This window comes from Gopherus flavomarginatus, chromosome 3, assembly GCF_025201925.1.
Source record: "Gopherus flavomarginatus isolate rGopFla2 chromosome 3, rGopFla2.mat.asm, whole genome shotgun sequence".
Lineage (NCBI taxonomy): Eukaryota > Metazoa > Chordata > Testudines > Testudinidae > Gopherus > Gopherus flavomarginatus.
Window position 1 is genome coordinate 235361294 of NC_066619.1, and position 26598 is coordinate 235387891.

General features: G+C 41.8%; 1 protein-coding gene and 1 long non-coding RNA gene across 5 annotated transcripts in view; one reads left to right on the forward strand and one right to left on the reverse strand.

The window, feature by feature from the left end:
- Window positions 1-26598, forward strand: part of LOC127048379 (uncharacterized) — a 56127-nt gene that overhangs the window by 12805 nt on the left and 16724 nt on the right. The gene's annotated exons all lie outside the window — the stretch shown is intronic.
- SLAIN2 (SLAIN motif family member 2) overlaps window positions 16523-26598 on the reverse strand; it is a 64485-nt gene continuing 54409 nt past the window's right edge. For both annotated transcript variants that reach the window (XM_050947704.1, XM_050947705.1), the window contains 2 exons: window positions 21226-21547; window positions 16523-19324 (listed from right to left, as the gene is read on the reverse strand). In XM_050947704.1, the coding sequence (XP_050803661.1) occupies window positions 19258-19324; window positions 21226-21547 (389 nt within the window). In that variant the 3' untranslated portion in view covers window positions 16523-19257. The remainder of the gene's footprint in view (window positions 19325-21225; window positions 21548-26598) is intronic.

Consider the following 26598-nt stretch of genomic DNA (forward strand, 5'->3'; position numbering starts at 1 on the left):
ATAGATAAGGATGGAAATTCTTCATAAAATAAATGAGGTAATGACCAATGCCTCTCTCAGTCCAGGAGAACTAAAAAATAGTGTTACATTCAGTCAGTATCATCTCTCTTCACATCACTGCCTGCTTCTGAAGAAATAAACTCAGTTTTAAAAGTCAGTCTGTTATCCAATACAGTATAAATATTTGGCATAATTCTCTTTATAATGAGTGTTACATGCAAATGAAAGAGAGACTTGACTGAGGGAACCCTTTTTCCAATAGATTGAACACCACTGTCTCTTTAGGAGAGGTATCAGTCCAAAGTATGCAGTAAGATAGAAGGGTTCACTCCTTCATTCCTTCACCATACTAAACTTCTGTTGAAATTGAGGAGACATTTGGGTACATCAGGAATCAAGGATGGGCCCAGAAAAGGAAATGCCATGTGATAATAGAGAAGATTGGGAAATTGAAACTCTTTCCTTTGACTGAAGAGGAGGAACATTTTTGAGAGACAGAAGTATATGTGTGTGGTGGGGAGCGGAAGGGGGGAAGGTTGCTGTTTCTCTGAAGAACTGTTGTAAATACATGAGGCAGTCCAGCAATAGAAGAAGAAAAAGAATGGGAAATAAGTGTAAGGACCCGAGGAACAATATTTCTTTCTAAGGTATTAATTGTACCCCATAGATAGAGGGGAAGCATCCATCTGTCTAAATACAAGTAAATGAATAAGATGAAAGGGCCTAAACTGAAATTAAAGACAGTTTAGAGGATAGACACATTCATGGATGTTGTAAGCCTTTAGGAAACCATTTCAAATTACATTGAGGTAAATAAAGCTTTAATATATACCAGGTACTGGGTACTAGCTCTGACCAAATCCCATTTATATAGCTGTAAGCTGATAGTAAATGAAATTAATGTGTTAACTGCAATACTTTATGGATTGACAGTACAGAAAACTCAGTGATAAATATGGACAGGTCATGGTCCTTAAGAAGTTCTTTTGTCTCATACTGGCTTACTTTCATACCTTTAAAATCTGTGTTTCTTGTACTGCCAGAAAAGTGCCAAATCAGAATAAATGAGGCAAGGGTTATTTTGTTCAGTGGCCCAGTTTAAATTTAAAAGATGTAGAAGTGGATTTAGTAGTAGCTATAGCTGCATCTGTTTCATGATATGGTATAATAATTTAACCCAGGAAATGAAAGAAGTCCCCTAGAGAAAGTAACATCATACCCTTCAACCAGAGGCTTTTTCTGCATTAAAGGAGATGATTGCTAATGGTGTTCCCTCATCAGGAAAATAAGTAAATATAACATTTGTCTGTGAAGCAAATCTATATTTTATAGAGCCTCATTAATTAGGCTATTTAAAATATACTTTGTTGTTATTTATTTGTATTTTGATAACATCTAGGAGTCCCAGTCATGGTCCAGGACCACATTATGTGGGTGCTGTACAGACATAGTACAAAAATATAGTCCCTGCCCCAATGACCTTAAAATCTAATTAAAAATCAGATAACATCAAATCAATTAATGAATAAACAAAATTTAAAAAAAACCCTTCAAAATAGTCATGTCAGTATGTATTGTAAATGTTTTATTAGGAAAAAAGTTTTCAAAAAATCTAGGGTAGGTGAGAACAAGTAAATATGGAATTTGAGCATCTTAAATAGATATATAGTGAATGTTTTAGATGGCATCATCTTAATGATATCGTCTTAGTAAACACTCATCTGTTTTATATAGACCTATCAAAATGTGACAAACTAGGATATTTCCAAATTACCTAAACAATCCTCTTGATTTTGAATCTAAGGCTGGTCTACACTATTCTTTTAAACCGATTTTGGCAGCATTAAACCGATTTAACGCTGCACCTGTCCACACAACGAGGCCCTTTATATCGATATAAAGGGCTCTTTAAACTGGTTTCTGTACTTCTCCCCAACGAGAGGAGTAGCGCTGAAATCGGTATTACCATATCAGACCGCAAATCGACGGTATTGGCCTCCGGGCTGTATCCCACAGTGTACCATTGTGACTGTTGTGGACAGCAATCCGAACTCGGATGCACTGGCCAGGTAAGCAGGAAAAGCCCCGCGAACTTTTGAATTTCATTTCCTGTTTGCCCAGCGTGGAGCTCTGATCAGCACGGGTGGCGATGCAGTCCCAAATCCAAAAAGCGCTCCAGCATGGGCCGTACAGGAGATACTGGATCTGATCGCTGTATGAGGAGACAAATCTGTTCTATCACAGCTCCATTCCAGAAGACGAAATGAGAAAGCATTTGAAAAAATCTCCAGGCTACGATAGACAGAGGCCATAGCACAGTGCTGCATGACAAGCATAACGGAAAGCCAAAGAATCAAATGGATGCTCATGGAGGGAGGGAGGGGGTACTGAGGACTCCAGCTATCCCACAGTCCCCGCAGTCTCCGAAAAACATTTGCATTCTTGGCTGAGCTCCCAATGCCTGTAGGGTCAAACACATTGTCCGGGGTGTTTCAGGGTATATGTCGTCAATTTACCCCCCCTCTGCCCCTATGAAAGAAAAGGGAAAAAAATCGTTTCTTGACTTTTTTATATGTCACTCTATGTCTACTGCATGCTGCTGGTAGACGCGGTGCTGCGGCAATGAATAGCAGCAGCCTCTCCCCTCCCCTCCCCGGTGGCAGGTGGTACAATATGACTGCTATCCATCGTCATCATCAGCCCGTGAGTACTCCTGGCTGGCCTTAGGTGAGGTCGGCCAGGGGCGCCTGGGTAAAAATAGGAATGACTCCCGGTCATTCCCGGTAGATGGTACAGAACAGCTGGTAATTGTCCTCATCATAGCAACCGGGGGCTGAGTTCCATCAGCCCCCCCCCCCTTTCATGTCTAAAGAAAAGATTCTGTACTGCCTGGATTATCATAGCAGTGGGATGCTGGGCTTCTCTCCCCCCATCGTTTAATGTCCTGCCTGGACTATCATAGCAGCTGGAGGCTGCCTCCCCCCTCATTTTATCTCACTAAAAAGTCAGTATTTCTTATTCCTGCATTCTTTATTACTTCATCACACAAATGGGGACACTGCCATGGTAGCCCAGAAAGGTTGGGGGAGAAGGGAATCAACAGGTGGGGTTGTTGCAGGGGTACCCCCTGTGAATGGCATGCAGCTCATCATTTCTGCGGGATCTGACAAGGAGCGGCTGTGCTCTCTGGTTCTCTGATACACTGGTTCTCTAGTACACTTGCCCCATATTCTAGGCTGGACTGACTCTATTTTTAGATAAACAATAAAGGAGGGATTCACTCAGGGAGTCATTCCCATTTTTGTCTTTGCTGCCCCTGGTCGACCTCAGCTAAGGCCAGCCAGGAGCACCCATGACAGCAGCAGACGGCACAGAACGACTGATAACCGTCATCTCATCGCCAATTTACAATGGCACAGCAGACAGTACAGAACAACTGGTAACCGTCTCTGCTACCTTGCAATGGCAAATTAATGCTGCTGTGTAGCGCTGCAGTACCACCTCTGTCAGCGGCATCCAGTACACATACGGTGACAGTGAGAAAAGGCAAAACAGGCTCCATGTTTGCCATAGCATCTGCCAGGGAAATCCAGGGAAAAAGGGCACGAAATGATTGTCTGCCGTTGCTTTCACGGAGGAAGGAATGAGTGACGACATTTACCCAGAATCACCCGCGACACTGTTTTTGCAGCATCATGGATTGGGATCTCAACCCAGAATTCCAATGGGCAGGGGAGACTGCGGGAACTATGGGATAGCTACCCACAGTGCAACGCTCCAGAAATCGACACTAGCCTCAGTACATGGACGCACACCGCCGAATTAATGTGCTTAGTGTGGCCGCATGCACTCGACTTTATACAATCTGTTTTACAAATCCGGTTTATGTAAAATCGGAATAATCCCGTAGTGTAGACATACCCTCTGATCAGAAAAGCTTTCCCATTACCAGAGTCAAGGAGAACATATTGTTTCTGAGTTTGTATACCCTTAGTTTTACTAGAGGACTGAAGCAGAAATACGTTCTTCTTGAAGTGATGGTCCCTAGGTGTATTCCACATGTGAGTACACATGCACATCACGCACCTAAGTCCAGAATTATTTCACAAGCAGTGTCCATGGGCCCATGTGTACTATTGCTCTCCTTGTGCTCTGAACCAGGGGTATAAAGCGTGGTGTAGGCCGACGCCTCTCCAGTTCCTTCTTACTGCCACATAGTCTGAATCAGAATCTTCAGTGTTCTCAGCTCCTGTGTACTGCATTATTGCTGTAAATATATTGTGTGTGTTAGTTTTTAATATTTTAGAGTATAGTCTGTCATAGTAGAGTTAGATAGTGTTTCCCCCCTTTTCTTCTCCATCCAGGGACATTTTCCCCCCAAGAAGTCTGGGATTATGCCCATGGGTCTAGGTTAACCACTGGCCTCCACTGGCCCCCACCGGCTGTGGTTCACTGCTCCAGGCCAATGGGGGCTGCGAGAAGCCACAGCCAGCACATCCCTCGGCCTGCGCCGCTTCCCGCAGCCCCCATTGGCCTGGAGTGGTGAACGGCGACCAGTGGGAGCCGCGATAGGCCGAACCTGCAGACACGGCAGGTAAATGAACTGGCCCAGCCCGCTAGGGCTTTCCCTGGCGACCTGCGTGCCAAAGGTTGTCGATCCCTGGTTTAGAGCATCTATGCAGCTGTACCAATATAAAATAGCAGTGTAGAGCTGCACATAGAACATTAGCGTGCCTGGAAGAAAGGAAGAGGAGTAGGACTAGCCCATCAAGGGGAAGACAGAACTATAACTTGGTCATAAGATTTCATCTTAGATATAATTCAATAATTTGGATCTGAGCTCTGATTACTTGATGGGCTGGGTGTTGGATATACCCTAGAAAATGTCTGGAATTATTCATTATATAGGAAATAAGACTCCGTTTGCCAACTCTTGTGATTTTTATCACAAGTCTTTCAATATTTGGTGTTTTTCATGAAGCCCTACCTTAAGGAATCCTGTGATGATATGGGAATCTCAGCTTTCATTTAAAAACACAGGTAAGTTTCTAGCCCATAAGGTTGTAGAGAAAAGCCTGAAAACATGGCATAAGTGCATGTAAAGGCTCAAAAAACAAAAGAGAAAAATAACTCAATGTTTTGTATTTTTTAAAAATCTCATGGATATTAATGACAGTTAACGTGAATTTGGGGGGCATGGCTTACGTTTATTGAACTCTGGACGCTGACAATAATGAAGGCCACTGGCATGAGCAATAGAAGCATTTTACTGAAAATGTCCAGTTCAGAGATCTGTGAACAGACAGTTTAACAGCTTAGATATTGTCCAGGTAGTGTGAACTGAACCTGCGTTTTATTAACTTTAATTTTGCTGGCATTTTCCAGGCTGTGAATGTGTAATTGGAAGACAGAATCATCTGAGGACTCCAGAAATATATTTAACATTGATAGTGCAACTGATATAGGAAATAAGACTCCGTTTGCCAACTCTTGTGATTTTTATCACAAGTCTTTCAATATTTAAATCTTAATAGATTGGAAATAAACATTAATTTTTGTGAAGAGTTTTTAAACTAATAGTTAGCAAGAAATTTTGTACTTGATTTTATTAGTTAACTAAACAGAAAATGTAGTGAGAGATCATGCCCTATATTGTCAGTTGAGGTCACATGCGGTGGGAGGAGTAAAAAAACAACCTATATTTCAGAATGAAAAAATTCAGAAAAAGAGGGATCAGAATAAAGATATATGAAGCTGCCATGTTTTAGGAACTTTTGATTGTCTCCTAGACAAAGAGATTGTTACCTTTGCCCAGTCTGAGACAATAGTAGATAAGAGCTCAAAGCATCAGGGATATTATTGTTAACTTTATTTAATCCAAAAAGATTATCTGTATTCTTGAGTGTGAAACATGGGCAAGGCAGAACTGTGAATAATCTCTATCGACAGAGGGAAGTCTTTGCCAAGTGTCAACAAAGTCAAGGTCTTTAAAAGAATCTGATTCATGTTGCAAGGATTTACTATTTAGTGAATAGTTTCCATTATCTAATAGAGGTTCAGGCTTTCTCCCACTGAAGTCAGTGGCAAAACTTGCATTGAATTCTAAAGGAACAGATTAGGGTCCCACCCTCCTCTCCTCGTGTGTTTGTGGTGGTGGCGGGGGAGAGTTGCAAGAATTTAGTTCTCTAGCTGGGGAGTTCTTTGTCTAAATGCTTAGACACCATGGTGAAGAGTGTAATATATGTTTCCACTGAAACGTTATTTTGTTATGCCTCATAACACAATGCCTACATTAAAATTAGTCTACGGATAGTTTCTGTAAGTGAGAAAAGTCTTACTTCATCTTGAATGCTAGGCTTAAGTAGGACTCATACTTTTTAATGGAGATTTAAGGCATTTGTTCCCACCCTGAATTTCAGCACTGTTTGGTGCTTCTCCTGGCTCAAAAAGCAAGAGACGGAGACCAGATGTGGGAATTGACTCTAGGGCTGTTGTGTAGTAGTGGAAACACAACTCTCAGGGCTGGTCCAGTTTTTGTGACTAAGGGATCCCAATGAGAGTGTCATTGAGGTAAAGGATGACTTTTAGGGGTCACCACTTATAATCCACATAGGGCCAAATAAAGTTGGTCTTGTGGTTAAGGTTTTGGGCTAGAACTCAGGAAATCTGGGTTCAGTATATAGCTCTGCCACAGGCTTTGTGTGTGACTGTGGGCAAGTCAGCTCATCTGTGACTCAGCTTTAAAATGGGGATGATAATAATTATCTCTCTCATTCTGTGTCTAGTTAGCTTGTAAGCTGTTTGGGGCCTGTAAGCTGTTTGTCTCTTACTGAGTGTTTGTGCAGCACCTAGTACATTGGGGTCCCAATCCTGATTTTTTTTTTTTGGCACCACTATAATACAAATAAAAATGAGGTTTCCTAGGGAGAAGAAGCCTCTTCATTTCTGTTGGAGCCCTCAAAGATCTTCCACTTTGCCTCTCCTCATGGCCTCCTATTACATACAGCTTTCTTCGTTCCCCAGTTTGAAGAGGATTGGGCAGGGTTACCTTTGGATACTTCATTTCTAGCATGGGATTGCTGTAGAGTGACACAAGGTAGTTACATGACAGTGCACATCACTAACTAAGCCTCTTCGGACCAATTTAGTGTATCTTCTTATTGAAGAGTAATTTGTTCTTAGGCCCAAATCCTTCCCCAGGTCAAAAGCTCATGTGGCCAAGCTGTGCCTTCAAGGGGAACAGTCCCCTCAAGCTGGAGAGCAAGAATAGTGTCCCTCTGCAGCTGCTGCTCCAGCCTCAGAGCTGAAGCAATTTCTGTACTACTTGTGCTCTCGCCCTACACACACACGACCGACAGAGCTCACCTAGTGGCTCACTCTCAATTTCCCACCCCCCCATTGAGCTAGACTCTACACAAGCACTCGTGCAGCATCCCCAGATCCTGATTTTCCCCCCACACATAGCCTCTATTCAAGATTACCTGCTTGGGTTGGGGGGCCGGTGAGCGTTGTCCCTTGGACTGACCTAATCCTGTAGTTCTTTCACTCCTGTGGTTCTGTATTATGCAGAGCATTTGAAAAAAAAACACTATTCAGAATTCTTTCTCAAATATTGAATTTCATGTTTCAGATGGTTTGACTCAAACTGATACCGAGCTCAATAAGCTAACAAAACATTTCATCCTGACATGTGATGATGATGTTACAAATATAGCTCCACCAGTCTGCATGGCACTTCCCCATTCATAAAAAAGACACAGTCCCTGTCCCAGACCTAACTAAAATCTAGAAAATCAAATAAGAATCCCATCAGCAATGGAAGTTAAGCTGTTAATATATCAAAATGTTATGGATGGCTATGAGTCAACATTAATGATTAGTGCTATAGCAGCAGAAAGAAATATTAAGACCTTTGACACCCTCACTTGCAGGAAATGAGGTCATACATTATATGTGTGAGTGTAATAGGTGATTTTTTTTTTCTGGGATACTGAATACTGCTGCATGTTCTCTCACTCATTCAAGATCAAAACGAAACCTTTATAATGGAGCATGTCTAACATTAATGCAGATGTTAAATCATCATATTATTTTGATGAATATGAAAAATATTCCAGACAATACCATCTAATTCTTTGAAAATGTGAAATGAATCAGAACAACATGTAACTGAATTATAAAACAGAGTAAAAAAGTGAGGACGCAAGGGCTGCCTCCAGTGTTTGGAACAGGGCATTGTATTTTAGCTTCGCGTGCTTGCTCACATCCATTCCATGTTAGGTGTGTGTACACTGCGTGCACTGTTGCCGGAGATTTCCCCCCCAGTGGTATCCATAGGGCCGGGTCTAACTTCTCTGGAGCCCCAGATCCATGTGCCAATATCAGGGGCACTGCTAGCCTCACGCCCTGCCAGTTCCTGCTTACTGCCCTGACAGTTGCTGGAACAACTTTCTCTCTTGCATTTGCAAGCCTTCTCCAGTGGTTGAATTTGACTGTTTTTTTGTACGTAGTTAGTCTTAGTGTTAGATATAGTTAATGAAGTTAGATACTGGTCCCATCAGGAGACGTCTCTCAGGGACAGGGCATGCTCCGGGCCCCGGGATTCAAACCATATGCTGCCTGCAATAAGCTCATGCCAGTGAGCAACCCTCATTCAACCTGCCTAAAGAGATTTGGGGAAGCTCACGTCAAGGACAGGTGTAAAATTTGCTGGGGCTTCAGGCCATGAACCCCAAAGGACAGGGACTTTGGTTTGAAGGCCGTGTTAGTGGAAGCTGCACTCAGAGCCGAGCTGCTCAGATTCGGCACTGAGCACGTTGGCTCTGGTGTGCAGTGCTCCTCTGGCACTGCGCCCCCCACCCCACCCCCCCGGCACCATTCTCCATTCCCAGTGCTGAGAAAATGGCATGTGCACTTGAAAGGGTGCTCCCCGGCGCTGAGGAGGGACAAGAGGGGAGGGGCTGATGAGACAAGACCCATGCCAGGCCATCTGTCCTCCCCAGAGCTGCATTCAAGGTGGCAACGAGTCCAACCGCAGTGCCGAGCCCGATTTGGGACCCACTACCCACTCCTGGGAGTGGCAGGAGCACTTTACATTTGAAAGCCCCCTCTGCACTGGAGGTGTTTCAGGCAGGAAGGGTCCTCATGGCCCTTCCGATGCCGCTCACCTCATGGGACCACCCGCTTGCTCCCTCGGAGCCATCAAAGGTGGCCCCCTCGAGAGGGAAGCCTGCCATGGGCCCTCCACAGTGGTCCTGACCCCTCCACAGTGGTCCTGCCAGTCTCCGGCTGCCCAGCACCGATCTTCAGCGTCCAGCACCAGTCTCCAGTGCCAAAGCGTCAGTCGCCACGACGTGCATCTCCCATCCCAGGCACTGCTCTCTGACCGCCCATCATAGCCTTGGCCGTCAGGCTTCATTGGACTCCATCCCTCCACTGAGGAGGCAGCATCATCCAGCCTACGCACCGGATTTCAGTGCTGGGCCATCTGTGAGCATATGGCCTCAGGGGCAGTGGCCGGTACAATGGTAGTACTAAAACCCATGAGGATTCCTGCCGGTACCTGGCCATATTCTTAGCCTCCATCTTCTGCAGTCTCCGAGAGGCAGGCTGAAGCCCCTCCCAAACCAGTTCCAGATCCTGGCTCAGATTCCGACACCGGTGCAAACCCTCCTGCAGGTGAGGCCTGTGGAGGTAGTTCCCTCAGAACAGAGAGGGAAGCGATTCTACTCCTGTTATTTCCTGATCCCCAAGGCAAAACGGGGCCTACAACCCCTCCTAGCCCTGCATCACCTCAACAAGTATCTCAAAAAGCTGAGGTTCCGCATGGTCTCCCTGGCCTCCATAATCCCCTCCTTGGATCCAGGAGACTGGTATGCTGCCTTGGAGTTAAAGGACTCATATTTCCACATCTTCATCTTCCATGGGCACAGGAGATTCCTCAGGTTTGTGGTGGGCCAGAACCACTATCAATTTACAGCACTTCCCTTTGGCCTGTAGATGGCACTGTGAATTTTCACAAAGTGCATGTTAGTAGTAGTTCCAGTCCACCTCGGGCACTGAAGCATACAGATTTACTCATACCTCGACGATTAGCTGATCAACTGCTACTTGTGAACTCAAGTTCAGCACAACGAACTGTTGGGCACTGAGCAGAAATCGATGTTGATCCTGGTGCAAAGATTAGAATTTGTAGGGGTAGTACTTGATGCCTCTTTCAGAGGACCAGGTTCAAAGTTATGGAGAAAAAATTAGTCAGTATTCTAGTGGGGCTGGTGCATTTACGTGGGCTTACGGCCCACCCCTCTCCTTAACATTCGCTACTGGCTAGTTTAGGCAGCTCCCTGCTTAGCTTTCTGGCTTCTGTGAATCCCATTCTTAGATGTGATCTACGCCTAAAAATTAGATTGACCTAGCACTCTCGCTCTGCAGTTAGGTTGACCTAATCCCTAATCTAGATGCACCTGGAAGAATTCTTCTGCCCACCAAGCTACTGCCTCTCAGAGAGGTGGATTAACTACATCAGTGGAAAAGCCCCTTCCATCAGTGTAGGCAGTCTCCACACTACAGTGGCATAGCTGCAGCTGTCCTGCTGTAGAACTTATAGTGTAGACAGAGCCACAGGTTCGTAATCCTCCCCTTGCACCATAAAGGGAACCTGGAAGCCTAATTCAGGGTGTGAATTCCACTGAGTGGCAGGGTCCCTAAAAAATAGGTGCTGCAATGCTGAGCCAAAGTCTTCAAGTTGCTTATAGGGAATGCTTAGGAAGCAACCAAGATAGTACAGGGGGAGTGAGGGAAATCAGGACGAGGTGCAGAGGCGACTCTTGGGCTAAGAAAAGGAAATATGGATATGAGCATAAAGATCACCACAATCAAGGGCCTTATTGGAGGCCCCCTGCAGTGGCCTGGACACTTTTTCTTGCCAGTACAAATATTTCAGTGTTTCATCAAGAACAAAGAGTTTATCATTCCTGAACTATGGAAGCGAGGAGAGGAGACCCTAATTTGCTTTATTTAAATGTACTTTCTGCCCTTGTTCACATTTTCAGAGATGCTTGAGCAGGTGCCAGTAAATGGAAACACATAATAACTCTGTGTATGCAGGGCCAGAGTCTCTGTTGTGGTGTATCTGATTTGGGCCACACCTCTGGCTCTAAAGCTGGATTGAGCAGCTCAGTCTGAGGGTGATGCTTCCTTTGGATGGAGCTGCGATAGGGTTTGTTGCACCATGCTTAGGGCCCTACCAAATTTAGGGTCTATTTTGGTCAATTTCATGGTCATAGGATTTTAAAAATTGAAATTTCATGATTTCAGCTCTTTAAATCTGAAATTTCACAGTGTTGTAATTGTAGAGGTCTTGACTCAAAAAGGAGTTGTGGGGGCTCATAAGGTTATTGTATGGGGGGTTGCAATACTGCTGCCCTTACTTTCTGCACTGCTGCTGTCAGCAGCTCTGCCTTCAGAGCTGGGCAGCCAGAGAACAGTGGCTGCTGACTGGGAGCCCAGCTCTGAGCAGAGCCGCTGCCAGCACACAAGTAAGGATGGCAGGGTATGGTATTGCCACCATTACTTCTGCACTGCTGCCTGCAAAGCTGGGCCCTCAGTCAGCAGCTGCCGTTCTTCAGCTGCCCAGCTCTGCAGGCAGCAGCGCAGAAGAGTGGCAATACCATACTATGCCACCGTTATTTCTGTGCTTCCTTCAGAGCGGGGCACCACCACTCTCTGGCCACCCAGCTCTGAAGGCAGCGCAGAAGTAAGGGTGGCAATACTGCAAGCTCCCTAAAATAACCATACTACCCCCCCTGCAACTCTCTTTTGGGTCAGGACCCCCAAACACTGGTCTCCCCCATGAAAGCTATGTAGTATAGAGTAAGAGCACACAAAAGACCAGATTTCACAGTTTGTGACATTTTTCATGTCCATGAATTTGGTAGGGCCCTAACCATGCTGTTTCTCTCTCTCTCTCGGTTGGGACATCCCTGCATTAGGAGGATGAGGGCAACCACCTGGGAGGTCTTTTCTCCACGTCAGCAGGGAGAAGTGAGCCCCAGTCTCCCATACCCTGGGAAAGTGCTCTGATGACTGGGATAAAGGCTAAAAGGATGGATGGTATCAGCACCTCCTTGGTTTTGCTTGAAAGAGGACAGACCTGGTGAGGCACTTGGAGTGTTCATGCCGCTGGCTCCTGCGTAGCCACAGGTGGCTCGGTGCCTTAGAGGGGATGGGGCTTAGGCCACACCATGCTCATTGGCACTTCGTATTGGCTGGGTTAGGCAGCTGCCCACGCAGCAGGCTGGCTTCTATGAGGGCCATTAGGCACTTTCCATATATGGAGCTTAGGCACCTAACTGGGGGTTGTAAATTACAGTAGGCCACAGACTGACCTTCTGCAGCTAGTTGATAGGCCTTAGCTAAGTCTCAGTGGTATAAGTGTCTCTAGCTAGGCCGTGCAACCCACACTAGGCATTTCTCATTTGAGCATACAAGGGAAAAAAAGCTATGGTATGTTTTTCTCTGCCTGTGAAGGCGCAACCATCTCCCATGAGGCACATCCCTAGGTAGTAGATAGGAGAACATCCTGTAAATAATGCAGGACAGCTGCAAATATTCAATAAGCAGTCTCAGATCAACCCCAACATATGTCAACAGTGGGTGGTGGAGTAGCTGGTGGTGTTGCTAACTCTATAAAATGCCACATAGGCCCCATGACAAAGATGTCAAAGAGAATAAAAAACACCTTAAAATAAGTCTTGGTGGGGTTCATCAGAAAAAGGAAAACTGATTTCAAACCAACAGTGTCACATGACGGCTTGGACAGCCAACCTGTAAAGCTCAACTAATAGATACGTTTCACCAGCCTTGAATAGTGAAGTAGGAAGAAAAGAGTATGTTTTTTTCTGCTGCACTCTAAATTGTAGTATTGCAGCGTGATGGTAGTTTCTTTTCACAAAGCTTTTGTGGGGAGAGGAGAAAAGATGAAGCTAGAATTTGATTATGAAATTTTTAGTATTTGATAAATACATTGTAATAGAACAACTTTAACTAAGCCTTCAAATTCAGTGCTGAAACTTTTGTTGGGTTTGAAAACACCATTAAATACGGGTTGAGGCTAGACAAGGAAAATAGTGAATTCAGCAAGATTGAGGGAAAAGGCTTTTTTGAGGGTCACAGTGATATCTAGCCTTAAACCTAGTTCATCTAGAACAGTGGTTCTCAAACTTTTGTGTTGGTTACCCCTTTCACACAGCAAGCCTCTGAGTGAGACCTCGACTTAGAAATTAAAAACACTTTTAAAAATAGTTAACATTATAAATGCTGGAGGTGAAGCAGGGTTTGGGGTGGAGGCTGACAGCTCACGACAGTAATAACTTCATGAGCCCGAGAGGGTCACAACCCCGTTTAAGAACCCCTGATCTAGACAAAGCTGACCTAGATACATGTCCTCTTGACAAGAGATTACAGCGATGCTACCAGTAGATGTCACTCTAGCATTGGATGAGCTTTTTGTATAGGACCATGTTAAATATTACACTGGTGTAAGTGTGCGGTAGGTGCTCAAATTAGAGTAGCTGAAAATTCTTTGCCCTCTAACTTTAAATGAAAGCCACCTGATAGAGTAGAAGAAGTGTCAACATCTTACTTCTAACATAGTCAAAAATAAATTTATAAATAGGGCCAGTGTTTACATCTGTTGCATGGTTAACATCACTTCTTTACAATCCTTGTATATAACTAAGAAGGAAGATCCAGTGTCAAGTGATTAAATGAGTTGAGGGGACACAATTAGAGGGATAGGAAAATTATTCAATGGAATGTGGCTGGAGTATGCCAAAGGGCTATGAAGAGTTTGTGCAGTTTAGTAACAAACTGTGGACTATAAATCAGCTATTAGGAGTGTAACATATGGAAGGTAGAGTCCAGCATCATAAACCCTTTCCATAGTTGGAAGACAATACAACAGTTCTAAGTCACCATTTTAACCACAGATAAAGTGTTGAGGGCAGCCTAAATGTGCTGAGTTTTTGGTGTGACACAGAAATTATGAATGATTTTTACACTTTTGTACAGTGCTGAAGAAAAGATGGAGTATGTAGGATTTTTACGTATACTGATGCCAGAAACAAGGTTAAAAAGATGGCATTATAAGGGAACTTGCAAATAGCCTGCGGCTCCTGTATTCCATGACTGAACAATTTGTAACAGAATACACCCACAGTGCAGCAGAATTGTGATCCAGAACACCCACTTTCATTTTTAAAATTAAGTTTCCAGTTTTATGGTTGAAAATAATCTCTAAAATGTTGACTGGATGTGAATTTATTCCCTGCATGTGCAAAGAGCCTGAAACAGCTCTGAGAGATGTAAACTGCCCCAGTCATGATACTCAGGGCACTCTGGCTATAGTGGCTGTGCTGTGGAGGAATTTAGCATTTTTCACCAGATACCATCCAATTCAGTATTTTTGCTCCAGAATGAGTATTTTCAAATAAGCTATCATTGTGAATATGTTTAGTTGTGGGTGAGATGAGCATGAAGGGTATTAACTGGATATCAGTAAATTAACCTTGCTGCAGAATTTGGTCTTTTACTGGACATGGGGTTTTGTATATACTCACCTGTACCAGGATGTATAACATTGAGCAAATTCCCAAACTCAGAAAGACGCCTAACTTGATGTTGAAGAGGGTGTCACAAATAGGTGGAGCAGAACAGAATAAAGTGGTTAATACATTAGAAAGGATTGTTTGGTACAAGAAGCAAAGATACAAATTAATGTACTTCCTGGGTTTATAAATGTTAGCTCCTGGCCAGTCATCTCTTGGTGCATAAGGTTCCATATATTTAGAATTCTAATGTAATTTGGACCTGGTTAAGTAAAAAGCTATTGGATTCCACAACTTGGAAATATCTTTTGCCAACCTGGACTATTCAAGGAAGTTCACTAGCTAGTTCTACTGTCAATTCAACAGTGAAAATTAAGGGCACACTATGTACTGAAGAATATAAGAACATAAGAATGGCCCTACTGGTTCAGACCAAAGGTCCATCTAGCCCAGTATCCTGTCTGCCGACAGTGGCCAATGCCAGGTGCCCAGAGGGAGTGAACTGAACAGGTAATGATCAAGTGATCTCTCTCCTGCCATTCATCTCCATCCTCTGACAAACAGAGGCTAGGAACACCATTCCTTACCCGTTCTGGCTAATAGCCATTAATGGACTTAACTGGATAAATTCATGGAGGTTCTCTTTTAAACGCTGTTATAATCCCAGCCTTCACAACCTCCTCAGGCAAGGAGTTCCACAAGTTGACTGTGCGCTGTGTGAAGAACGTCCTTTTATTTGCTTTAAACCTGCTGCCCATTAATTTCATTTGGTGACCCCTAGTTCTTGTATTATGGGAACAAGTAAATAACTTTTCCTTATTTACTTTCTCCACCTCACTCATGATTTTATATACCTCTATCATATCCCCCCTTTTAGTCTCCTCTTTTCCAAGCTGAAAAGTTCTAGCCTCCTAAATCTCTCCTCATATGGGATCCGTTCCAAACCCCTAATCATTTTAGTTGCCCTTCTCTGAACCTTTTCTCATGCCAGTATATCTTTTTTGAGATAAAACATCATCTGTACGCAGTATTCAAGATGTGGGCATACCATCGATTTATATAAGGGCAATAAGATATTCTCCATCTTATTCTCTATCCCCTTTTTAATGATTCCCAGCATCCTGTTATTGATGATATACATGATATTTTCGGTCCTATTATCTATCCCTTCCTTAATTATTCCCAGCATTCTGTTAACTTTTTTGACTACCACTGTACATTTGAGTGAATGTTTTCAGAGAACTATCCACGACGACTCCAAAATCTCTTTCTTGAGTGGTAACAGCTAATTTAGACACCATCATTTTATATGTATAGTTGGGATTATGCTTTCCAATGTGCATTACTTTGCATTTATCAACATTAAATTTCATGTGCCATTTTGTTGCCCAGTCACCCAGTTTTGAGAGATCCTTGTGTAGCTCTTTGCAGCCTGCCTGGGTCTTAACTATCTTCAGTAATTTTGTATCATCTGCAAATTTTGCCACCTCACTGTCTACCCCTTTTCCCAGATCATTTATCTGGACCTGCACATGCACAATTCAGGCTGGATAAATATCTGAATCCAGTTTCATGTGATCTGAAAAGACAATGCATAAGATCAAAAACAGAGGCTTTCACATTTAATAGACGTCTAATTTCAATCTTCTGTACTAAAATCACACATGAACAGGACTGGGCCAAATATGTAATCAATTAGACTCAACACATTAATTAAGAGAGCCAATAAGCAACAGGACTGATTACTGAGTCACTGAAATCTGAAGTTAATTTTTAAGAAAGTAAACTATTAACAATCCCCAATTTAAAAAACTGATTTTCAGAGTTTGGCAACGTCATACACATTTAGAATGCTCTCTAGAGAGTTGAAACTTTCAAACAAATAGGTTTTATAGAAAAATGATCCACAAGAAAAGTGCTCTGTGAATATTTATATTTCCATTTTTTACACTTTTATTAACACTTAGAAAAACATTCAAACACAGAAAAATTAAATAACTTTGGAAGCAGAATTCAAGTCTTTCTGCCCACATACATATGACAATTCCGAGCTGTTGGCACAAAAAATAATCCACATTCATAAAACCCTTACTACTATATCAAACATAAGTTAAGTAAATCATAGGCACTAGTTTATCAAATCCATATTTCCACACTTCCGCACTATATCTGAATCTCTAAACACAGAAAGATCTAGGATTTCCTGATATTGAGAAACTGGTACTGCTCAAAGGCTTCCTAGTAAACAGATTGTTTCTCTCTTCGGGAAATTATTAGCTATATTTCTGTGGGAGTAGAACAGCAGATAAAAGGATGCTTATGTAACTTAAGCACAACATACCTTCATCACTTATTGAAGGTAATTGCTGGAATTTAAAAAAATAAATAATGTACACAATACTCTGATGCAGCCTTTATTTAAAAAATTAACCTGAATATCTTCATCTGAATTTTCTGATTTTCAAAACTAAAAAAAAATCAATTCAATATTTTCATAATAAAAACCACCAATTAAAATCCCTTCTCTTTTACTGAAGACTGCAGCATTGCTTTGTAACATTTTTAACAAATGTTTGGGCTTTGTTAGTGAGGCTGGATAGTTTCTTATAGTAGTTACATGAGATACCAGTAACTGAAACACATTTTCTATGCCAGCAAATGACTGAAGCCTAGATCAGTAGCACGTACTGGTCGAATAGTGCAAGGTAGCTCTTTTATAACCCCTGCTGCAGTTTTCCTACTGACTTACAGTATATTTGATGCCCTGACTTCAGAGGGTAGTCACACTTGAGAGATCTTAGTCATCATGGTATGAAGTCTTTTCATTATTGATACAAATTGTGCTTGCAGCTGCTTGAGTAGTCACAGTTGCAGTCTTGTCCCTAAAACTTTCGATTTGGCTTTTCCCATCTCAAGTAGTGTTGCATGGCTTTTCATCCAGTAAAGTTAACACTGGTCCAAAAGTCCAGAGTTCTCTGGAATTCCAGGATCAATTATCCTCTTAGTGGTGGGAGTCAAAATGCACTTACACTTCAAAGTGCTGGTACTAATGGGCTTAAAAGCTACCTACCATCCAATCCAATGTAAAGCTTTTACTGTTCTCCAGTCATTGTACAAAAGATACCATCATGTTAGCCATTGCTGCAAACAACGCATCCAGAAATCTTGTCCTGAAAAATTCTACACATAAAAAACAGTACTCCCTGTTTAACTGATCCTCCCAACACATTTTTAGTTTTAAACCTTTATATTACAAATCTTCCAAAATAGAACAGAAAAAGCAGTCTGTATGTTAATTTTAAGAAAGAATTTTTCCACTGAGTAAAATGTTAGCAAGATTGCTAATAAGAATAGGTGAAAACAATGTAAATGTCAATAGGTAAGTCTGAGAGCCACTAGAGGAATTTAATAGTTTGTAAACATATGTAGCAGATTTCATACTCTGTCACCAAACAAGGTAAGATACAGATATGTAAGGCAAAGTACATAGTTAAAACAGTAACATGGGCAATATCATCTGCAAAAATATTTACAATTTAAAATAAACCAATTTAAGAAATGGATAAAAGTAAAAAGTAGGATTCAGAAAACTGCTTCGTATCATGAAACATTACTTAAATGAATATCATTTGGCATCAACAGTACAACTCATTTCCTTACAATTTGTATGTTACAAGTGCATAGTTGTCTTTCCTTCTTATTAACTATTAGCATATACAATTGTGTTCCAGGCTATAAGCATTGTGGTGTGATGATATCAGAACAAATGGTTACTACTAGCTGCTTTTTCCTTTTTAAGGAAACCTGCTATAAAAAAGGTTTCCCTAAATAGTTAGCAGTGTGCTAAAAGCAAAGGCCATCTTTCCTGAGCCAGGAACTATAAGGTTGAGAAAGATTGTACGACTGATACTAAGCCCTTTTGGCAATCAAAATATAAGAGCACATAAAATTGATATGTCAAACAAACAAAAAGGATGCAACCTACACCAACTGAATGTGTGTTTGTCTGCTACATCCAAACATTTAATGATAAAACAATGCCATGACTACTATTTACCAACTCTAGGATACCTCCAGAGAGAACTGCTGGATTATTTCTGAAGGATATATGTACCACTTTTTCCAACCAGAACCTTCTACAATTGTTTTAAGCAGGTGTTTCATTAGCACTGTAGTGATCCGCAATCAGAACTCTGGCTCTGATTAACATGCTAATGTTTAAATAGTACATATTTACAAATCAATCATTCTGCTGAATTAGATGCCTGAACATTGGAGTTTGCTATTGTACTTGCTGTTTTTCAAGATGGGCATTTCTTTGGCATTTGTTAGGTTTTTTTTGTTCAAACATTGGCCATTGTCATAAATGCTCAAATTGATACAATTTTTAGCAAGCAAAAACAAACAAAAAACCCTAGAAATGACAGCGATTCCATGTAAAAGAGATTGTATGATCACCAAATATATGATGTTAAATGTCATTAAAGTGCTGCTTTAAAATCTCTGCCAGTTTGTGCTAATTAAAGACAGAGGTCTGGGATTTTACAAATCCTGAAAGTCACATCTGAACAGTCTGCATATCAAGCTGTCTTTTAGCTTGGTGAAGGAGTGTCCATTAACCAGTCAACTTTGCATTTTTAAGCTTTGCAGTTCAGTAGCAGCCATCTTTCCAACTCTCGTCTTTCATGTTGCCATAGCTTTTAGGAGCCGGTAATGATCTAAAATAAAATGAGATTTATTTCAGTTTGGTTTGCACTGAATTTGTTCAAGCTTCAAATCATTAACATACATGAACTTAACGAAAGAGTATAATTATTTTTTCTTGAAAACTAAACTATGTGCTTTAACCATTTTGTTTCAGAAGCATCACTGTATCACATTGCACTTAAAAAAATAAATACTAAGTTCAAGGTTTAACATTTTATGTTTTGACAACTTATGTTTTTTATAAACTGTTTAGTCATATATGTAAATGGTTAAATGTAGAGAACTTTATAAAACTACACACTGTGGAACCATGAATCCAATCTGATGACATGCATCTGTTTTACAGTAGAGCAGGCAAATCCTTATTGATGAAAGGACAATATCCATCCATTTTGTTCAGCCCAGTAATACAAAATTTCAAAAAGAAAATCACCTTCTCACCATAAAAACACTAAAATAATTGTAAAGTTTAGGTACAATAAACATTTGATTTGGTAATGGGGATGGACATCTTGCTGTAAAGTGAGATCAGTTATGCGATAGCGATTGAGCCATTAAGAAGAGACTATTAAGACCAGTATTAAGAGTTTGCAGTCAGAAATAAGGCAGCCTTATTACATTTTAAGATTGTTAAATAAATACTGAAGACAGACTAACAGTCTGACACTGCACTTCCATTGTACCCAGTGGCAGAAATGTATTTTCAGCATGACAGCTACAGTTAAATTATTTTCTAATGCACACATGAGGAGACCTGTGCACCCTGATGACAAATTTTAGAAATAAGCAAAAACACCTGAGGTGTGTTCCTCTTCCTAAATATCTAAATCACTACAGGTTTCAGAGTGGTAGCCGTGTTAGTCTGTATCAGCAAAAACAACAAGGAGTCCTTGTGGCATCTTAGAGACAAAGAACTCTAGCCCACGAAAGCTTATGCCCAAATAAATTTGTTAGTCTCTAAGGTGCCACAAGGACTCCACGTTTTTAAATCACTACAGTATTTCACTTAAGGCAGCGTGGCCTGCTGGGGAGGACAATGGACTTACAAGTCAAGATCTCAGTTCTTGTTCCAATTCTGCCACTGACCTTTGTGAAAACTTGGGCAATTACTTCCTCTTGGTACCTCAGGTTTCCTCTGTTTGTATAGCACTTTGAGATGATTTAAGAAAGGCTCCATAAAAGAGCCAAGTATTAATAAAATCTGCATAGATTGCCCATTCCTTTTAAGGGCTCGATAGTTGATAACTTGGAACTGAATACAAATCTCTGAACACATTATTGTTTCTATTCAAACAATTAGCTAAGATTGGCATCTGAACTAACATAACAGTAAACAGAACTTCTTATTCACAGCAGAATAAAAAACAGGTAAGGACTGAACTATTTTACGAGCATTATGGACATTTTAATGTATTTCACATGATTTATGTGAATTGTTTAGCATATCAGCATTTTTTGTTTAGCAGTGTGCACCAACAGATTTATCTTTTAAATTTGAACACTGCTTTTGAATTTGTCTTTTGCTTCTTTACTCATTTCTTAAAGTAACTGTCTAGTGCATGTACCTTTAATGTGTGGGTCTGTCTGTGGGGATAAATACTCGCTTTTAAAATTAAAGAACTTTAGTTCTACATTACATTCAATAGTACAATCCAAGTATACTATCAGCTTTACATCTGATACAAGCTCTTTTTGCAGGGGTGGACGGGAATATTATTTATTATGACAGGAGAATGGACTACGCAGATTTTAATACTGTAGGCCTGGGTTACCTTTATATGTTCCTTTTTTTTTTTTTTTAAGTTAATAGTTACTCTAGTTTTCTGTAGTAATGTACAAGGTACAGAAGAAATGTTAAGGAAAGTATTAGTTTCTGAATACAGAACTTAAAATCCCCCCTCAGATTACTCACCTGCGAACAGGCTGTGCAAGTTTGCTGCGAGGCACTGGTATGCCCCCAAGAGAAGGGGCACTAGGTCTGGGCAAGCCACTCCTCACCCCTGTTGTCCCTGCCGGTCTGGTAAGAGTAGTACTGTTGATACTGCTGGCAGGGCTTGGAGAGCCTGAATTCTGAACTGCAAGAGGTCCTGGTGAAGAACTGCTGTGTGTCAGTTGTGTAGCTTCTGGAGGAGCAGCAGCAGAACCAGGTCCATGGTTACTAAATGCTTTCACTGGCTGTCGGAGAGCCAGAGGTGATGGTGCTGCAGGGGTCCGGAATTTACTTGGAGAAGGTACTGGAAAATGACATACACAAAACAATCAATCACCTTCACTAGAAGTAATCTTGAGTTACGGCTATGAGTGACAGTTTAATAGAAGGGAATGCAAATTTTCACATGGAAAAGGTAAATGCAAGAAAATAGTACATGTTGGAATGTAGCCAATAAAACAGCATAGAAAAGGGGAGGTCAGATAACCTGCTAGTATCAAGTAATTGCTGCATTTTTTAGAAATTGCAGAATTATAGAAATGTAGCCTTGGGCAGAGCCTCAAGAGGTCATCTAGTTCAGTGGTTCTTAACCAGGGGTTCAGGGCCCACAGGGGGGCCAAGAGCAAGTTTCAGGGGGTCTGCCAAGCAGGGCCAGCAAGTCTAATGCTGGGGCCCAGGGCAGAAAGCCGAAGCCCCACCACCTGAGGCTGAAGCCTGAGCAACTTAGCTTCACGTGGCCCCTGTGGCCTGGGACCCTAGGCAATTGCCCTGCTTGCTATCCCTTAACACTGGCCCTGGCTTTTATATGGAGAAAAACAGTTGTCATGGCACAGACGGGCCGTGGAACTGTTACAGCATGTTGGGGGAGAAATCAGAAAGAAAAAGGTTGAGAACCCCTGGATCTAGTTCATCTCATGCTGAGGCAGCATTAAGTAGATACAGACCATCCATGACAGATGCTTGTCTAACCTGTTCTTAAAATGCTACAAGGATGGGCATTCCAAACCTTCCCTAGGTAACTGTTCCAGTGATTTACTATCCTTAGAAAATTTCTTCTAATATCCAACCTACACTTTCCTTCCTGCAACCTAAGCCAATTAATACTTCTACCTTCATTTGGCATGGAGAACATATTTAAAGACTTGTCCTCTCTCAGCCTTCTCTTCTCTAGACTAAACATGACCAATTCTTTCAAGCTGTCCTCATCGGTTAGGTTTTCCAAACTTCAATATTTGTTGCTGTCCTCTGGATTCTCCTCCAGTTAGTTCAAATCTTTCTTAAAGTATGGTGCCCAAAAGTGGACAAAGTGCCAAGTAAAGCAGAACAATTATCACCTGTCTTTTACAAATGACATTTTTGTTAACACAATCCAGAATGACATTTCCTCTCCCCCACCCCCCACCCTTGGGTAACATCATATTGTTGACTCATTCACTCATTTTCTGCAGTACCACTGCGTACTCAGTTATTTCAATTCTTTATCTGTGCATTTGATTTTTCCTTCCTAAGTGTAGTACTTAAAGATCTTGACATCCCAGGACTGTAACTCCACTCACCTTGCATTAACAGTTTATATTTTGGATTCATGAACAAGACTGTTCTCTATATCAGTCATGATAAACGCCAAGAAAGATTCTGTACCTATGTTAGGTTACTTTTGCAAGAGACTTCTATTTCAAATATCGTTTTGAACAGAATAATCTGTCAAGAATAAATTTATGACAACTCACAGTTGCTTTGGATTTGTTTAAATTGAAGTGTTGCACTCTTCAGTGAGAAAGTTTAAAAAAAAGCACATTGCTAAATGGAAGTTCTGAAGATACTAGGTTGCTGTACTATTGCTGAAGGTTAGTTACACATGCATTTCTAATTCTGTATACTGATTCTGATGCAATGAGACTTTGCTAAGGAAAAATCTAAGGAACCTAAAGGTTACTCTTAAGCCTCGCCTCTTAACTCAGTCCATTAATCACAGGTTAAGACCAAACATAATGATTTGATAACGTAAAAGTCTGAGCTACCATAACCATTAGAACATGAGCCTAAAAGTGAATATATTAGAGCATTTAGTTAAAATACAGATAGAAAATGATGACTAAGCCTTCCTCCCAACAAGATATTTATCAAAAACTTTGTTTTTTTAATTCACACCTTTTGTTAATTCTGATTAACTTTTCTGAGTGTCCCTGTGTAGCCAAGCCCTTTGTATCAGTGGCAATTCAGAATCCTAGAATGTTAGGGTTGGAAGGGATCTCAGGAGGTCACCTAGCCCAACTCTCTGCTCAAAGCAGGACCAATCCCCAGACAGATTTTTGCCCCAGATCCCTAAATGGCCCCTTCAAGGTTGAACTCACAAACCTGGGTTTGGCAGGCCAATGCTCAAACCACTGAGCTATCCCTCCCCCCTTTACCAAACTTCCTGGGAAAATCTGCAAGCCAAGGAAGTTCCATTTGCAGTTTGTTTCACTTAACCATTTAGACGTGCAATATTTTTATGCCTTATTTCTCTTGATGTTCAAGAAGCTTCATAAAGCTTACACACAGTGGCTTGGTCCAAACAAACTCATGTTGGCATAGTGACATTGGTGAGGGGTATGAAAACACCCAAACCCAGACTGACAAAACCTCTAGTGCAGGAACAGCTATGCCAGTAGAAGAGTGTTTCTGTCAACATAGCTAACAATGTTGGGAGGTGGTGTTCCTTCTGTCAGTAGCCTATACTAAGGGGCTATGCCAGCATAGCTGTAGTGTAGACAGTACTAACATCTGTTAACTTGCTTTTCTGATGTGTGTTAAAAAGGAGTATTCCCCCTGAAACTTCTCATATAATGGGAGGTACCCTAACACGAGTTCCCTTGTGCATCGTACAACACTAAATCGTATGTTGCTGACATTTTAGACATTTAGCAGTAAATTTTTGTCATCTGTCTTATCTATAGAAAGATACTGACTAAAGAATATTTAAATTACCAGTGTCACCGATGCATGTAAACAATTCTTGGTAGTGCATTAGTGTGTGACACCAGTACAATACATCTTAAACTTTATTCTCCAAATAAAATATTAAAAGCCATTAATAGAACAGTCTAGTATTTATTTAGCCTTAATACTGTTAATTTGGTTCAAATATTCTGTTTTACTTTTTTTATTTCCTGAGATCTTGACAGAATTCCACTAGCCTTAAAACTAGCTTATCACCTTTTTAGGTGGATTCAGTGATAAGGTAGACACAGGAAATTAACAGATTAAATTTATTCAGAAAAATACAATAGTAAAATTATTGTTCAACAAATGAAAGTGGATGTTGTGAATTTGGTGTTCAACAAGTGAATATACTATATCAATTTGTCATCCTTTGTATCTGCTGGAGGTCACAATCATGGTTGGCTCCCCATTGTGACAGATGCAGTACAAACTTGAAGGAGATATTAATAAACTCTGTGGGGTAGGAACTCTCTTTAAGGCAATAGTTGACAATTCAAACAAAGAAGGTAAAGCAGAGGGAGGGAACAACTAGAATAATAATAGGGGCATAGGGTTGCAAATTGTTTAGATACACAATTAGTAGGTTGCAAGTTGCTGTTTAAGATCTATATTTAATACAGTATTATATGCACACGAAAATATGATCTCCATATTTCCACTGGCCTCCAGACGGGCCATTTTCCATAGACCACATAGCAGAAGTGGGTCTTCAGGAAGGATCTGAAGCAGCAAATAGTGGCTCTCTCGATAAGGAAGGGGGTAGCAGGGAATAAAGCAGGAGCAGACAAACTTTTTGGCCTGAGGGCTGCATTGGGTTTCGGAAATTGTATGGAGGGCCAGTTAGGGGAGGGGGTCGTGGCCTAGCCCCCACCTCCTATCTCTTCCCTCCCCTGGACCCCTGCCCCATCCAACCCCTCCTCCACTCTGTCCTCTGACCGCATCCGTCCCCCCCCCAATCCAATCCCTCCTCTCATTCCTGACACCCTGCCCCATCCAACCATCCTTTCTCCCTGTCCCCTGACTGCCCCTGGAACTGCTGCCCCCTGCCGCCCCATCCAATCCCCTGTCCTTCCTGACTTCCCCCTTGCACCCCTTCCCCCATTCAACCCCCATTCCCCCCACACGACCGCCCCGACCCCTACACACACCCCCGCCTCGTGACCACCCAAACTTCCCTGCCCTCTAGCCAACCTCCCCTGCTCCGTGCCCCCTTACCACGCAGCCTGGAGCACAGGGGACAGGCCAGGCTCTGCAGTTGCACTGCCCCAGGAGCTCACAGCCCTGCCGCCCAGAGCATTGAACTGGTGGCAGAGCAAGTGAGCTGAGGCTGCGGGGGAAGGGGGACAGCAGAGGAGGGGCCAGGAGCTCAGGGGCTGGGCAGGACGTGGCCCACAGGCCATAGTTTGCCCACCCCTGGAATAAAGCATGAAACTGCTTATGCAAGAAGCTAACAAACAAGTGGCAGAGGCTAGAATCATTAGACATGGACAATGCAATGATCTACAAGAGCAGATAAACAGAGGAGGGAGTTACATCATGTACAGCCTTAACAGCAAGGAAAAGATTATAACTGATCAGTGGAGAAGAAGAAACCACAGAAGAGGGATTCAAAGGAAAAAAAAGAGTGTTATGGACAGAATGATTTGACAGGAAGATTATTTTAGCAGCAACATTCTGCATGGACCCAAGGAGGGGCACAAATCTGGAGGATTAGGCTTTAACTAATAAAGATTTCTATTTTTTAAAGATGCAATACTGCTAGTAACCTAAGGGTGTTACTGAAATTGCAAAAGGTCTAACTCATGCAATAGTTTAAACACAAAACTTTCCTACAATCTTTGACAGATCTCATCCAGTTGTAGAACATGTATATGACATCACATTCATCACCTTGACTATACTGTTTTAAACCAGCCAAAGATCATTGCTCTTACATCACACTAAATGGCCTTTAGTTTTGGTCTGTTATGATGTTTGAGATACTCTCCTGCAGGCAGAAAGGGAAGAGGGTTTCTAGGCAAAATATGGGACTTGTAAAGTAGTAACGTTCTTCAGAATATGACAATTAGAGATGGTCTGCAAGTTTCCAGTAGAGATATGCAGCCAATAAAATAATGTAAACCTCCCAATTCCCCAAAGTCAGTTTTCTTCTGAACTACAATATTATGAATAGGCTTCCAGTCTGAGCTATGAATTCATAAAATACTTCAGTCACCACAGCACCACACAGTCCACTTATTTTTAACAGTTGTATTTGTTCTGAGAGCAAAAGTTCTTAACAAGGCAAAGCACTTGGTTTAAATAATGCATTCTTTGATTAACTCCAAACCACAGCCAGCATGACATAATTATTGGCAGATGGCCTAATAG